The 16,702-nt window shown below is 40.3% G+C and overlaps 1 protein-coding gene across 6 annotated transcripts in view; it reads left to right on the forward strand.

Annotated features, from left to right (window-relative positions):
• The window catches only part of LOC140187049 (band 4.1-like protein 1), a 337,723-nt gene that overhangs the window by 279,601 nt on the left and 41,420 nt on the right, over nt 1–16,702 (forward strand). For all 6 annotated transcript variants that reach the window (XM_072241962.1, XM_072241954.1, XM_072241998.1 and 3 more), the window contains one exon: nt 5,850–5,947. In XM_072241962.1, coding sequence (XP_072098063.1) covers nt 5,850–5,947 — 98 coding nt within the window. The remainder of the gene's footprint in view (nt 1–5,849; nt 5,948–16,702) is intronic.

Below are 16,702 nucleotides of genomic sequence, written 5' to 3' on the forward strand. Positions count from 1 at the left end.
TGAGAATTTTAATTTGTGAACCACGTGCTCCATTTCTCATGGTACAGCCCCCAAAAAACAGGAAAAATTGTAAAGCATGAAAAACTGAAATGTCAGCAGATCAATAGCATTCATCCCCCTTTGCTCTGTACTTAGCTGAACCACCTTTCACAGCTATTACAGCCAGTACTCTGTTTGGATAATTCTTGAATAGCTTTGCATAAAGTCTTGGAGCAAGATGTGCCAATTCCTCCTTGCAAAATTGCTAAACCCTGCCCTGTGGAATGCTTGGGTTTTTTCTTTGGGTCCTCCGGTTTCCTCCCACAGTCCAAAGGCATACCGGATAGGTTAATTCGTCATTGTAAATTGTCCTGCGAATAGGTTAGGGTTAATTGGATTTGCCGGGGGTTGCTGGGGTGACTTGGCTTAAGGACCAAAAGAGCCCACCCCACACTGTAACACTAGATAAATAAAAAATAAGTTTCTGACTTTCTAGTTCATGTTCATTTGTAGTTTAAAAGAATGAATGAAAGCATTGGTAATAGTATTGGACCACTACATTGTCTCTGCGAAGCAAGGGACAGCAATTTATTCCTTGCTATACTGCTCCATACTCCTCTGCCATCAGTACATTTTTTTCATCATCTGTCCCCCTTGCTCTCCGACTTGCATAGCTTCCATATACCATATTTACGTTCGCAGAAACAAAGATTTCAGATGGAGATTGTGTTGTGATTTTTACCTTGTGAAGCAGCTTGGATTTCAGATAATTTTAATACTTTTCAATGCCAGGTGCTTATGCATATTGCATGAGTCTGCCATTGACATCAGAAAAATCACAATCTTGTGGAACAATAATATCCCTCTTAACGTACTTATTCAATTAATGCTAACAGGTAACAAGCTCAATTAAACTGGGACATGAATGTCATTTGTGTTACTAAAGAATACATCACTCTGATTGACAGACTGGGAAATATCAGGTGCCAAATTCAAAATCAAGTTTATTGTCACTGACTCGTCGTGAAATTTTGTTGTTTTGCATCTTTTATTAATAAGAATTAGAGGTTTACTCTCACTGGTATGTGTCGTGAAATTTGTTAAATTAGCAGCAGCAGTTCAATGTAATATAGAAGAATAAATAAATAAATTACAGTATACATATATTGAATAGATTAAAAATTGTGCAAAAACAGAAACAATATATATTCGCAAAATGAGGTAGTGTTCACGGGATCAATGACCTTTTAGGAATCAGATGACAGAGGGGAAGAAGCTGTTCCTGAATTGCTGAGTGTGTACCTTCAGGCTTCTGTACCTCCTACCTGATGGTGACAATGAGGAAAGGGCATGCCCTGGGTGCTGAGGGTCCTTAATAATGGATGCTGTCTTTCTAAGACACTGCTCCTTGAAGATGTCTTGGTTACTTTGTAGGCTAGTACTCAAGATGGAGCTGACTAAACTCACGACCCTCCGCAGCTTCTTTCGGTCCTGTGCAGTAGCCCCCCCCCCCCACCCACCGGACAATGATGCAGCCTGTCAGAATGCTCTCCATGGTACATCTGTAGAAGTCTTGAGTGTCTTTGTTGACATACTAAATCTCTTCAAACTTGCAGTGAAGTATAGTAACTGTCTTGCCTTCTTTATAGCAGCATCAATATGTTGGGACCAGGTTAGGTCCTCAGAGATCTTGACACCCAGGAACTTGAAACTGCTCGCCCTCTCCACTTCTCATCCCTCTATGAGTATTGGTATGTGTTCCTTCATCTTACCCTACCTGAAGTTCACAATCAGCTCTTCCGTCTTACTGATACTGAGTGCAAGGTTGTTGCTGCGACACCACTCCACTAGTTGGCATTTCTCACCCCTGTACGCCTTCTCATCACTATCTGAGATTCTACCAACAATGGTTGTATCATCACCAAATTTATCAATGGTGTATGAGCTATGCCTAGCCACACCATCAAAGGTATAGAGAGAGTAGAGAGGTGGGCTAAGCACACACCCCTGAGGTGTCCCAGTGTTGATTGTCAGCGAGGAGGAGATATTATCACCAATCCGCACAGATTTACAAGGATGTTGCCTGGATTGGGAAGCGTGCCTTTTTAGAATAGGTTGAGTGAACGTGGGTTTTTCTCCTTGGAGTTATGGAGGATGAGAGGTGATCTGATAGAAGTATACAATATAATGAAAGGTATTGATCGTGCGGATAGTCCAAGGAGGGTTGAAATGGCTGGCACAAGAGGGCATAGTTTTAAGATGCTTAGAAGTAGGAGCAGAGGAGATGTCAGGGGTAAGTTTTTTTTACACAGAGTGGTGAGTGCGTGGAATGGGCTGCTGGCGGTGGTGGAGGCGGAAACAATAGGGTCTCTTAAGAGGCTCCTGGAGAGGTACATGGAGCTTAGAAAAATAGAGGGCTATGGGTAAGCCTAGGTAGTTCTAAGGTAAGGACATGTTCGGCACAACTTTATGGGCTGAAGGGCCTGTACTGTGCTGCAGGTTTTCTATGTTCTAGATTGTGGTCTTCTGGTTAAGAAGTCGAGGATCCAATTGCAGAGGGAGGACAGAAGCCCAAGTTCTATGACTTATCTGTTAGGATTGTGGGACTGATGGTGTTAAATGCTGAGCTATAGTTGATGAACAGCATCCTAACTAGGTGTTTGTATTGTCCAGGTGGTCTAAGGCTATGTGAAGAACCATTGAGATTGCACCTGCTGTCGACCTATTATGGCGATAAGAAAATTGCAATGGGTCCAAGTCTTTGCTGAGGCAAGAGTTCAGTCTGGTCATGACCAACCTCTCAAAGCATTTCAGCACTGTAGACGTGAGTGCTACTGGGCAACAGTCATTAAGGCACCTCACATTATTCTTCTTGGGCACTGGTGTAATTGTTGCCAAGTGGGAACTTATGCCCATAGCAGTGAGAGGTTGAAAATGTCTTTGAATACTCCTGCCAGTTGGTTTGCACAAAGTTTACTGTTGAGATTGTGTAAAATATTCATCATAAAGCCATTAAAACCAAAGCAGAATTGTTTTATTTCTGACTCTTTCCACGCTGAAACAGTTACTTTGAAGTCAATCCTCAGCCAATTGTTCCTTCCCATCTCAACACCATCCAAAATACATCAGATTACACATACCCATTGATATCTGCAACCTCTCTCTGAGAAGCTCCACTGTTTTTACCATCCAGCATCCTGTGTAATGGAGGTTCTTGAAATTTTTTGTCACCATCTTCCCAAGGTACGGGAGCATAAGGTCCCACACCACCAGGTTCAGGGGCAGTAATTACCTTTTAACCATCAGGCTCCTAAATGAGCATGGGTAACTTCACTGAACTGATTTCACAATTCCTTTCAAGGATTCTACAGCTCATGTTCTCATTATTTATTATTATTATTATTATTTGTCTTCTTTTGTATTTGCACAATTTTCTTCTTGTGCACATTGGCTTTGTTAGGTCTTCCTTTGTGTTTAGTTTTTCATTGATTCTATTGTATTTCTTGTCCTTCTGTGAATGCCTGTAAGAAAAGGAACCTTGGGGTTATTTATTCTGACATATACGTACTTTGATAATAAATTTACTTTGAACTTTGAAGACCCATCTCTTGCGCTTGATGACAGAGTTCCCCAAAGTTCCTCAAACCTGTCCCAACAACCAGTTGTGCTTCTAGTTGTCATTTAGAGATTCAATGACCTAGTTATCATTAATTATATAAATGATGTTTAGACATTTTGACTGGTGCTCACAGAACATTAATATAAAAACAGAAAATGCAGGAAATACTGCAGGTCAAACAACTTCTGTGGAAAGAGAAGCAGTGTTACATTTCTAATTCATTTATTTATCACGTATACATTGAAATGTGTTGTTTCCATTACCAACCATCACAACCTTAGATGTGAGACATTGCATCTGACCTGAAACACTTACATGTTTCTCTTCCCATGGTCACTGTCTGAACTGCTAAGTGTTTTCAGTATTTTCTGTTTTTTACTCAGATTGCCATCATCTGCAGGTTTATCAATCCTTAGAACTTTAAATGTTGAAGATAGTTCTGTTCTGGATTTGATTTGCATAATGGACAGATAGGACCTTGAAATGCAAAGGAAAAATGTATTTTGACAATGAAAATTCTCACAGATGTGTGTGGCCCTGCACACAGATGCATTTGACTGAGTTCTTACTCACACTGTATTTTTAGGTAACCTTCTCACATGACCTTCATCTGACCTTCCTTAAACTAATCTTTTCTTAACCCTTCTTCCCTCCTTTGACATTTTGTTTGCAGTTGTAAAATTATTTTCAGAACTTTCCATAGTCTCACTTCACAATATCTCTAGCAGATTCCAGCCTTCCAGCCCTCCTGAGATCTCTGTCCTTTTCCACTTCTGACCTGCATTATTAGATTCACCTTCTAAGCTCTGGAGTTCCCTCTGCTTTCACCTTTTCCTTCTTTTAAAGTGCTCATCAAAACCTATGTTACTTATCCTAAACAACAGGAATTCTGCAGATGCTGAAAATTCAAGCAACACACATCAAAGTTGCTGGTGAACGCAGCAGGCCAGGCAGCATCTCTAGGAAGCGGTACAGTCGACGTTTCGGGTCGAGACCCGTCCTGACGAAGGGTCTCGGCCTGAAACGTCGACTGTACCTCTTCCTAGAGATGCTACCTGGCCTGCTGCGTTCACCAGCAACTTTGATGTGTGTTACTTATCCTAACATATTTTCATGTGGCATGGTGTCATATTTTGTCTGACAGCACTTCCACGAAACTGACTACCTTTAAAAGCACTGTAAAGGTTTTGGTTGTTGAGTGAAATTGAGGACATTTCTGTATTAAATTTTTATGACTTCGGATAGGGGAAATCTCATTTCAAAACCTGGCCTCCAGCCAGATGGTACTGGAAGCAAGTTCATTTGTGTGTGTCAAGATGAAGACCAAAGCATAAAATGTCCAGATATATTCATGGTTTTAATGAGAACTATCATACCTTTGACCTTTTTCAGTGTTTCTATTCAAGATAATTATGTCAAAGTTTGATATAGGGGCAATGCTTCTATTACTGTATACAATTTTACAGAATAGAAAATGAAGGTAATATTAACCATCTTTATCAGCAAATCCTTGAGGATTCGTGCATAAGACAATGGTAATGGTTTATGAATTCTGTCTTGCAACACTTTACTAACTGATCAACTGTGCCCCAGGTGTAACTGGCATGGACTGCGTCAGCACTATGGGCTGTCAGTGCGTAGCACTGTGTTGAAGAGTGAGGTAATATTGGCAACAGGCCTGAAAGAAAGGGATTGAGGAAATTGGAATTGTGGGTTTTTACATATTCCTGTGTTTTACTCCCCTGTGTGGTAAAGCCTCACTAAATGGCAAGAAGGCTGGTGCCCAGTCAGAAGGGGAGGCTGGTGCCAGCAGGCACCCTGTGTTTTATGAAAATTGGTTACATGCCATCTCGATAAAACTCTGTCATCTAACCACTTGTTTTTTGTCCTCCCCACTCTACTTAAGACCTTCTCACCAGTTGACATGCCATCAGTAACACATACAGAATGCTGGACGATTTTGCCAGTCCTGATGAAGGGTCTCGGCTCAAAACATTGATTTGTTTATTCATTTGCATAGATACTGCCTAACCTGCTGAGTTTCTCCAGCATTTTGTACATGTTACTCTGGATTTCCTGCATCAGCAGAATCTCTTGTGCTTATGATATGGCATCGGTACTTTGTTTTAATTGAAATGTGCAACAGTTGGATTTAAGGTCCAAGCATTTATTTTCTTATTAGCTTGTCCAGTGAGCTGAAAATACAGTAGGTTTATGCTTTAACCAGATGTTGTTTTGTTCCAAATTTCAGTATGAGCAGTTTGAAAGCACCATTGGTTTCAAGCTCCCAAATCACCGAGCTGCCAAGAGACTCTGGAAAGTCTGCATAGAGCACCACACCTTCTTCAGGTAAACTCAAACCCCAAGGCAATTATTTATTATGCCTGCAGGGAATTATTAGGTATACTGGACATGGATTGCAGAGAATGTTTTTCAAATTCTATCAATACATTAGAAATTCTTCACAATACTGCCTTTGGGTGCTGTGTTGTAAAAAAAAAAATGAGGAATATACTGCAGAAAGTGTTTTTATGTACTATTTTTGCAGCAAGAAATCAATACATACCACACTGGAATTTCCATGAATCAGAGTATCCTTATGGCTTAGTTTAAAATGCACCAGACAGGTATTGCCCATGGAAATTTCTATATGGAACATCAATACATCTTGATCTGCCAGTGATCCCTGGTTAGAATTTTTTCCCTCTCTTTTGGTTGCTGTCTCCATTTTGGTTTTATTTTCCTTACCTCTTATTTTCTGTCTGATCCACTTGTGTCTTGAGCCCTCTGTCTCCTTTACTCGTTTTCCTCTGACTTGTAGATTATAATGCTAGCTTGTCTCTGCACAGCAGATTGCATCAGCCCTTGTAATATTGTCACATTGATCCACACTGTTCTGCTTTGCCTGCATCTTGATCTGTTATCTCCAATGCTTCCAGACAATAATGAGCCCTGTCACCGTCCTTGCCCACAATGTGTCAATTTTTATCATCACAATCAGCCTCATCATGAGCAGCATTCCTCCATTAGTCTGTCTTTTAATCTCTTAACCCTTCAACCATTTCCCTTATCCTTCAGGTTCAAAGGTGTCATTTCCTGCAATTATTGCTAGTTTTGGACAGCAGAAGTCTATCTGCAAATTAATTATTAATCAGAATCTGGTTCATTATCACTGACATAGGTTGTGAAATATGTTGTTTTGTGACAGCAGTGCAATACATAAAAAGCTATAAATATCAGCAAGAAGTATGCTGTGTGCGTGTGTGTACATATACCATATTCCGGCCAGTGGTGTAGTGACTTTGAGGCGAGTGGTCCTGGATTTTAATCCTGATTTTGTATGCATTACATCTTTGCTGGATTGAACATCAAGCTAGCAACTCAGCCTCAGAAAAGAAGCCCACAAAATGCTAAAGTAGCAGCAAGTTTACCACCCAATGTGCCACAAGCCATGGAGAGGAATAACATGTATGCCTACATATGTATACGTGTGTGTGTGTGTGTGTGTGTCTATTTTTTTGACTCATTGTGAGGACATTAAATCATGTGTATAAAATATTTGTATATATAATGCATATGTGTGCGCCTTTTCTCTGATGGTGGTAATGAGAAGCAAGCACATCCTGGGTGATGAGCGTCCTTAGTAATGGATGCTGCTTTTTTGAGGCAACGCCTTTTAAAGGACTAGTGCCCATGAATGGAGCAGGCTTCGTCTGCAACCTCTGTGGCTTTTTCCAATCCTCTGTTCTGGTCCTCTGTATCAACATCCCAAGTCCAGGATTTTAGAACAAAGGTCACAAATTTCATGTTACATTCTTCTTAACTAAATAGTGCAGATGTTCTCCATTAACCAGACACTAAGCTCTTTGTTCAATTTTTAAAACATTTATGTCAAGTTGATTATAACTACAAATTCTGGTTCCATCATATGACATGTACTGTGGTTCTTAAGTACTTAAAAATACAGCAGTTGTTCCGTTGGCTGTATCATGCTCTTTCAATAGAACCTTGGGAGGGAAAGAATATCCTTTCTAGTTTGTATAAACATAGTTTTGAGGACAGCAAAAACTCTGTTCCATCTGAAAGCAGTATTTATTTATTAGCGGCTGTGTGTTGATAATGCCGTCTCAGAATGTGCATGTTAGTAGTTTTCTGTTTCATTTGGCCTTTTGCTGATGTGTGGTTCCTGCCTGCTCCTGTTTTGACATTGGCCTCTAGTGTGATGATGGCAGAATGTCCAGTTTTCTTCAAATACGAGAAACGTATTTAATTTCCCAGAGTTTTGAAATATCTAGATTTTGACTTTCTGAAAATGGCTAAATAGCCAGATCATTTGACTGGCAATATTGTAAGGCTATCAAGGCTTCACACCAGCTGCAGATTTAAAGATATATAGTCAAAACAGTAATAAATATTCAACGTGGGAACATCTGCTCATCAAATGATTCTGCACATAATTGTCCCATTGTGTCCTTGAAGTCACGAGGGAACTAGCGCTTCGGATAAGCTCCAGATGATTTCTTGTTTATTTACCTCTGTTTACTTAGGAAGCTGAATTCCATGAAATTTTCAAAAGAATTGCTTGTTCTCTATTGAGGATTTCTTTGAGCACGATTATACATTAATTGGAGGGTGCTACAAGCATTCTCTTCCCCATTTGAGGCAGGTTATTTTTGCTGTTTCATTGTAAGCATGGTAAAACGTTAAAGTGTAATTTATATGTTTGTAGGTAACTTGAGCCAAAACCTTTTTTAAAAATGGATCTCTTTGATCGTTCCCCATGTTGGACCTTTTACCAGTTTTATGAGCCACTTCCTCAGCTCTTTTATTATGAAGTGCCTTTCACAAGTTTAAGTTTAATTGTCAGTCAAGCATTCATGAATGCAGCCAAAAGAAGCAGCGTGACTCCAGGGACAAAGTACAGGCGGCTAAACCAACAGGCACATAAGATAGCAAGCACGTATAAGATATCAATAAAATACATTATTTACTTAGATTAAAGGCTGTATATACAAATTTGGGTGGCAGGATGGAGCTTCTGCTCTACCAAGAGGTGTAAGGCTCTCCTTCCCTCCACTAGCCTGCAGGTCACCCTTGGGCAAGGTGCAGCACCTGCTTAGCCCCCTGATCAAGGTCATGTGAAGCCATGGGAACAGGTGGAGGATGGTTGTATGAGCAGCTGATGCACATCACAAGTCTTGGTTACACAACCTCTGATGCCAGGTAGACAATTGATAATGGCTGGGGTTGCCAATCATGTAAAGACACTGCCCAGAAGAAGGCAATGGCAAACGACTTCTGTTTTTAAAAAAAAATTGCCAAGAACAATCATGGGCATGGTTGCCCACATCATATGACATGGCACATAACAAATGAACAAATAATGTATCGGTTATTACTTTGCTTTTGGGGAGACTTTAAACTAGAATGGTTGTGGGGTGGGAATCAAATTGAAGAGACTAGGAGAGAGGAGGTTAGTTCACAAATGGAGAAAGTTAGTAGACAGTGTGTGAGGGAGGATAGGCAGGGGACAGAGAATGGGAACACTCAGACCGAAGATGCAGGGGAGAAGGAAGAAAAAGATAAAAAAGTTGTTTGCACCATTAGGGATGAACAGAGTAAGAGGTGGAGAGTTTCTTAAATGCATCTATTCTAGTGCTAGGAGCATTGTAAGAAAGGTAGATGAGCTTAGAGCATGGATTGATACCTGGAAATATAATGTTGTAGCTATTAGTGAAACATGGTTGCAGGAGGGGTGTGATTGGCAACTAAATATTCCTGGATTTCATTGCTTCAGGTGTGATAGAATTGGAGGGGCAAGAGGGGGAGGTGTTGCATTGCTTGTCAGAGAAAATATTACAGCGGTGGTTTGGCAGGATAGATTAGAGGACTTGTCTAGGGAGGCTATTTGGGTGGAATTGAGGAATGGGAAAGATGTAGTAATGCTTGTAGGGGTGTATTATAGACCACCTAATGGGGAGCGAGAATTGGAGGAGCAAATTTGTAAGGAGGTAGCAGATATTTGTAGTAAGCACAAGGTTGTGATTGTGGGAGATTTTAATTTTCCACACATAGATTGGGAAACCCATTCTGGAAAAGGGCAGGATGGTTTGGAGTTTGTTAAATGTGTACAAGATAGTTTTTTTTGCAGTAACACATGGAGGTACCAAGTAGAGAAGGGGCAGTGTTGGATCTCCCATTAGGGAATGAGATAGGTCAGGTGACAGAGGTAGGTGTTGGGGAGCACTTCAGGTCCAGTGATCACAATGCCATTAGTTTCAATATAATTATGGAGAAGGATAGGACTGGACCCAGGATTGAGATTTTTGATTGGAGAAAGGCTAACTTTGAGGAGATGCAAAAGGATTTAGAAGGAGTGGATTGGGACAATTTGTTTTATGGGAAGGATGTAATAGAGAAATGGAGGTCATTTAAAGGTGAAATTTTGAGGGTACAGAATCTTTATGCTCCTGTTAGGTTGAAAGGAAAGGTTAAAAGTTTGAGAGAGCCATGGCTTTCAAGGGATATAGGAAACTTGGTTCGGAAAAAGAGAGAAATCTACAATAAATATAGGCAGCTTGGATTAACTGAGGTGCTCGAGGAATATAAAGAATGTAAAAAGAATCTTAAGCAAGAAATTAGAAAAGCTAGAAGAAGATATGAGGTTGTTTTGGCAAGTAAGGTGAAAATAAATCCAAAGGGTTTCTACAGTTATATTAAAAGCAAAAGGATAGTGAGGGATAAAATTAGTCCCTTAGAGAATCAGAGTGGACGGCTATGTGCGGAGCCAAAAGAGATGGGAGAGATTTTGAACAATTTCTTTTCTGCGGTATTCAGTAAGGAGAAGGATATTGAATTGTGTAAGGTAAGGGAAACAAGTAGGGTAGTTATGGAAAGTATGATGATTAAAGAAGAGGAAGTACTGGCACTTCTAAGGAATATAAAAGTGGATAAGTCTCCGGGTCCTGACAGGATATTCCCTAGGACCTTGAGGGAAGTTAGTGTGGAAATAGCAGGGGCTCTGACAGAAATATTTCAAATGTCATTAGAAACTGGGACGGTGCTGGAGGATTGGCGTATTGCTGATGTTGTCCCATTGTTTAAAAAGGGTTCTAAGAGTAAACCTAGCAATTATCGGCCTTTGAGTTTGACGTCAGTGGTGGGTAAATTGATGGAAAGTATTCTTAGAGATGGTATATATAATTATCTGGATAGGCAGGGTCTGATTAGGAACAGTCAATATGGATTTGTGCGTGGAAAGTCACGTTTGACAAATCATTGAATTTTTTGATGAGGTTACTAGAAAAGTTGATGAGGGTAAAGCGGTGGATGTTGTCTATATGGACTTCAGTAAGGCCTTTGACAAGGTTCCACATGGAAGGTTAGTTAGGAAGGTTCAATCGTTAGGTATTAATATTGAAGTAGTAAAATGGATTCAACAGTGGCTGGATGGGAGACGCCAGAGAGTAGTGCTGGATAACTGTCAGATTGGAGGCCGGTGACTAGTGGTGTGCCTCAGGGATCTGTACTGGGTCCAATTTTGTTTGTCATATACATTAATGATCTGGATGATGGGGTGGTAAGTTGGATTAGTAAGTATGCAGATGATACTAAGATAGGTGGAGTTGTGGATAATGAAGTAGGTTTACGTAGCTTGCAGGGAGATTTAGGCCAGTTAGAAGAGTGGGCTGAAAGATGGCAGATGGAGTTTAATGTTGATAAATGTGAGGTGCTACATTTTGGTAGGACTAATCAAAATAAGACATGCATGGTAAATGGTAGGGCATTGGAGAATGCAGTAGAACAGAGGGATCTAGGAATAATGGTGCATAGTTCCTGAAGGTGGAATCTCATGTGGATAGGGTGGTGAAGAAAGCTTTTGGTATGCTGGCCTTTATAAATAAAAGCATTGAGTATAGGAGTTGGGATGTAATGTTGAAATTGTACAAGGCATTGGTAAGGCCAAATTTGGAGTATTGTGTACAGTTCTGGTCACCAAATTATAGGAAAGGTGTCAAGAAAATTGAGAGAGTACAGAGAAAATTTACTGGAATGTTACCTGGGTTTCATCTCCTAAGTTACAGAGAAAGGTTGAGCAAGTTAGGTCTTTATTCTTTGGAGCGTAGAAGGTTGAGGGGGGACTTGATAGAGGTGTTTAAAATTATGAGTGGGATAGATAGAGTTGACATGGATAGGCTTTTTCCATTGAGAGTAGAGGAAATTCAAACAAGAGGACATGAGTTGAGAGTTAAAGGGCAAAAGATTAGGGGTAACATGAGGGGGAACTTCTTTACTCAGAGAATGGTAGCTGTGTGGAACGAGCTTCCAGCAGGAGTGGTTCAGGCAGGTTTGATGTTGTCGTTTAAAGTTAAATTGGATAGCTATATGGATAGGAAAGGGATGGAGAATTATAGGCTGAGTGCAGGTCAGTGGGATTAGGTGAGAGTAAGAGTTTGGCATAGATTAGAAGGGCCGAGATGGCCTGTTTTCGTGCTGTAATTGTTATATGGTTGTTATATGTTATAATGGATCATTTTATTCCACGAGCGACTTGTAACATTAAACTTGAAAGTTGATGAGAGGGTTATAGGTCTAATCTTCATGGCCCTTCCTTGGGCCAAATTGACCTTTTCTCTGACATTAAAACTCTGATTCTTTCTTTTGCAAAGGAATACATTTTACCTGTGTGAAGAGACGGAGGATATTATAAACTATTATAGAGTCATAGAACACTACAGCACAGAAACAGGCCCTTCAGCCCATCTGGTCCATGCTAAGCCATTATTCTGCCTTGTCCCATGGACTACGCATGGACCAGATTCCTCCATACTCTTCTTAGTCATGTACTTAACCAAATCTCTCTCAAATGTTGTAATCGAACCTGCATCCTCCACTATCACTTCTCACTCATTTCTCACTCACACCACCCTCTAAGTGAAGGGGTTCTCCCTCAGGTTCCCCAATTACCTTTCACCCTTAGCTTATGACCTCTAGTTCTAGTTTTGCCAAACCTCTGGAAAAAGCCTATACGCATTTGCCTTATCTATACCATGCATAATTTTGTATACCTCTATCAAATCCTCCCTCATTTTCCGATACTCCAGGGAATATGGTCCTAACCTATTTAACCTTGCCCTATAACTCAGGTCCTCAAGTCCTGGCAACATCCCTCTGCATTTTTTTTTAGTCTTATTAATAACTTTCTCGTCTGATTTTCTATCCATTTCTTAAGTCATTTAGACAAAGACAAAATTCACAATCCAAGTTATCACTTAATATCAGAATCAGGTCTATTATCACCAGCATGTGTCATGAAATTTGTTAACTTAGCAGCAGCAGTTCAATGCAATGCATAATATGGAAGTAGAAGAAAAAAAATAGTAAAGTAATAATAATTAAATAAATTATAGTATATGTATATTGAATAGATTAAAAAATATGTGAAAAACAGAAAGACTGTATATTAGAATAAGTGAGGTAGTGTCCAAGGGTTCGATGTCCATTGAGGAATCAGATGGCAGAGGGGAAGAAGCTGTTTCTGAATCGCTGAGTGTGTGCCTTCAGGCTTCTGTATCTCCTACCTGATGGTAACAGTGAGAAAAGTGCATGCCCTGGGTGCTGGAGGTCTTTAATTAACGGACACTGCCTTTTTGAGACATCGCTCCCTGAAGATGTCCTGGGTGCTTTGTAGTCTGGTGCCCAAGATGGAGCTGACTAGATTTACAACCTTCCGCAGCTTCTTTCGGACCTGTGCAGTAGCCCCTCCATACCAGACAGTGATGCAGCCTGTCAGAGTGCTCTCCATGGTACATCTATAGAAGTTTTTGAGTGTATTTGTTGACATCCAAATCTCTTCAAACTCCTATTGAGCTATAGCTGCTGTCTTGCCTTCTTTACAACTGCATCGATATGTTGGAACCTGGTTAGCTCCTCAGAGATCTTGACACCCAGGAACTAGAAACTGCTCACTCTCTCCACTTTTGATCCCTCTATGAGGATTGGTATGTGTTCCTTCGTCTTACCCTTCCTGAAGTCCACAATCAGCTTTTTCGTCTTACTGGCGTTGAGTGTAGGGTTGTTGTTGCGGCGCCATTCCACTAGTTGATATACCTCACTCATGTACGCCCTCTTGTCTCCATCCGAGATTCTATGCCTAGCCACAGAGTCATTGGTTTAGAGAGAGTAGAGCAGTAGGCTAAGTACACACCCCTGAGATGCACCAGTGTTGATTGTCAGTGGAGATGTTATCACCAATCTGCACAGATTGTAGTCTTCTGGTTAGGAAGGCGAGGATCCAATTGCAGAGGGAGGTACAGAGGCCCAGGTTCTGTAACTGTATCAGTATTGAACAATTTGTTTATAGTGGGGAAGGCTAGCTTGACATTCAGAATTATTGCTATACTTAAACACTCCATGTTACACCACTCAGCATTACATCCTGGTTTTTATATTCTAGTCCTCTTGAAAAGAATGTTAACTTTGCATTTGTCTGTGTTGTTACCAGCTCAACCTGACCCTGTGATCCAGAGTGCATTTCCAATAACACTGTAGGCACCTATCTTTTTCAGTATCTTCATGTGAGGCACCTTGTGAAATGGCTTCTGAAAATCCAAGTAATCAACATTTATTGACTTTCCTTTGTTCATCCTGTCTGTTACTTCCTCAAAGAAATCCAAAAGATTTGTGAGCCAAGATTTTCCCTTTTGATAACCATTCTGATTAGCCTATTTTATCATGTAATTCCATACCCGGATGTCTCATCCTTAATACCGGACTCTTAAAGTTATACCAACAATTGAAATCAGGCTAACTGACCTAAAATTTCCTGTCTTTTTGCCTCCGTCCTTTCTTTAAGATGCAGTGACATTTGTGATTTTTTTTCTGTCCACTGGAACCATTTGTGATGCTGATAACCTTTGAAAGATCACTACTAATGCTGACACAATCTCTTCAGCTACCTCTTTCAGAACCCTGGGATGTAGTCCATCTTATCCAGGTGACTTTTCCACCTTTAGACCTTTCAGCTTCCCAAACAGATTCTCCTTAGTCATCACAACTACACTTAATTCTACCCCTGACTCGCTCAAATTTCTGCTATGTTCCTGGTGGCATCCACAGTGTGGACGGATGTATAGAACTTAGCCAGTTTGTCCACCATTTCTTTGTTCCCCATAACTACTTCTCCAGCATTATTTTTCAGTGGTCCAATGTCCACTGTTGACTTTTATCTTTTTTTATATTATTGGCTAGTTTGCCTTCATAATTAATCTTTTCTCCCCTTATTGCTTTTTTAGTTGTCTTCTATTGGTTTTTTAAAACTTCCATTCCCTCTAGCTCCCTGCTACCTTCTGCAATATTGCCTACGCATTCTTTTGCTTTTATGCAGGCTGTGACTTACCTTGTCAGCCACAGTTGCCTCATCCTCCCTTTAGAACGGTGCTGCATCTTTGGGGTGAAATGATCCTGCGTCTTAATTATTCCCAGATTCTCCTATCATTGTTGCTGTACCATCTTACCTGCTTGGGTTCCTTCCAATCAAATTTGAGTTAATTGTTAACTTAAGCATGTTTTGTGTAGTTTCTCGTGACTTGTGGTTTGCTTATTTGTGATACTTATTGCATTATTTTTCAAAGTTTTAAATTTTGAATGTTTGTGAATTCTTGTTCTCAGATAGTTTGTAAATTTGGAGATATGGCTTAGCCAGCTATCAAAATACTAATGAGGTAGAACTTTTAGCTTGAATGCCATAAGCTACATAGTACTTTGCCCCTCAAAATTCCGCTTCATAAATCCAGTTATACTTGAGGTAAGTGCAGGTAGGGACGCAGTAAGCAAATATGTCTTGCTGACAACCAAGGCAGCTGGCTAATACCATCCTATAGCTGAACATTGTGAAGTTTGATTTGGTAGATTCTCTGCTTCAGGAACCTGTGAGAATGGAACATTGAACAAATTCCACAAACAGGCTTTCATTTTAAATATACAGTATCTTGATGGTATTTAAATTTCTCTCCAACACAAATAACTCAAAACTAATGCTGACTTGCACTGGCAAGATTATTGCAGTTCAAGTCTTTACTGTGCTAAACCACAGATTTGAAATGATACATGAATAAGGATGTTTACTAGCCTTAATTTGCATTCACAGCTTCTCCACTCGGGAAATTTCTCTCTTGAATCTCATTGTGATGATTCCCAAGCACCTGTTCCCCTCTCCAGTCTACTTAATTTCAAGTATGAAACAGATGTTATTGAGTACTGGGCTGTCATCAGTACAGATGGCAGTCTATTAGTTGTTGGCGAGGCCGCACTGAGAACTGTGTGTAGTATTGGCCACCCTGTTTTAGGGTTAAACTGGGAAGAGTGCGGAAAATGTTTGAGGATGTTATCAGAACTAGAGGGCCTGAGGTAAAGGGAAAGTTTGGCCAGCCTAGTTGTTTATTCCTTGGAATGTAAGACAATGCAAGATCACTTTATAGATAAGGTGGAAATTAACAGTCCTTTCCCCTGGGAAGTGGAGTCCATAAAGGGGTGGGGGAGGGTGGGCATCGAGTTTTGGTGAGAGAGGAAGGATTTAAAAGGAATCTGAGGGGTACCTTCACACTGATGAAGGTGAGGATATGGAATGAGATGTTGGAAGAAGTGGTTGAGGCAGGTGCAATAGTATCATTTCAGAAGCACTTGGGAAGTACATGGAGCAGTGGGGCTTGGGGGGAGTAAGTTGATTATCAAAGAACATGTATGTCACCATATACAAAGCTGAGATTCACTTTCTTTTGGGCATACTTAGTAAATGCAATAACCATAATAGAAGCAATGGAAGACCGCACCCAACAGGACAGACAGCCAGTGTGCAAAAGACAAATACAATAGAGAAAAAAATAAATAAATCAGGACAGACAGCTAGTATGCAAAAGACAAATACAACAGAGAAAAAAATAAATAAATCAGCAATACAAATCGAGAACTTGAGATGAAGAGTCTTTGAAAATGAGTCCATAGGATGGTGGGAACAGTTCAGTGATGGGCAAGTTAAATTGAGTGAAGTTATCCCCTCTGGTTCAAAAGCCTGATGGCTGAAGGGTAATAACTGTTCCTGAACCT

This window comes from Mobula birostris, chromosome 2 (genome assembly GCF_030028105.1).
Source record: "Mobula birostris isolate sMobBir1 chromosome 2, sMobBir1.hap1, whole genome shotgun sequence".
NCBI lineage: Eukaryota > Metazoa > Chordata > Chondrichthyes > Myliobatiformes > Myliobatidae > Mobula > Mobula birostris.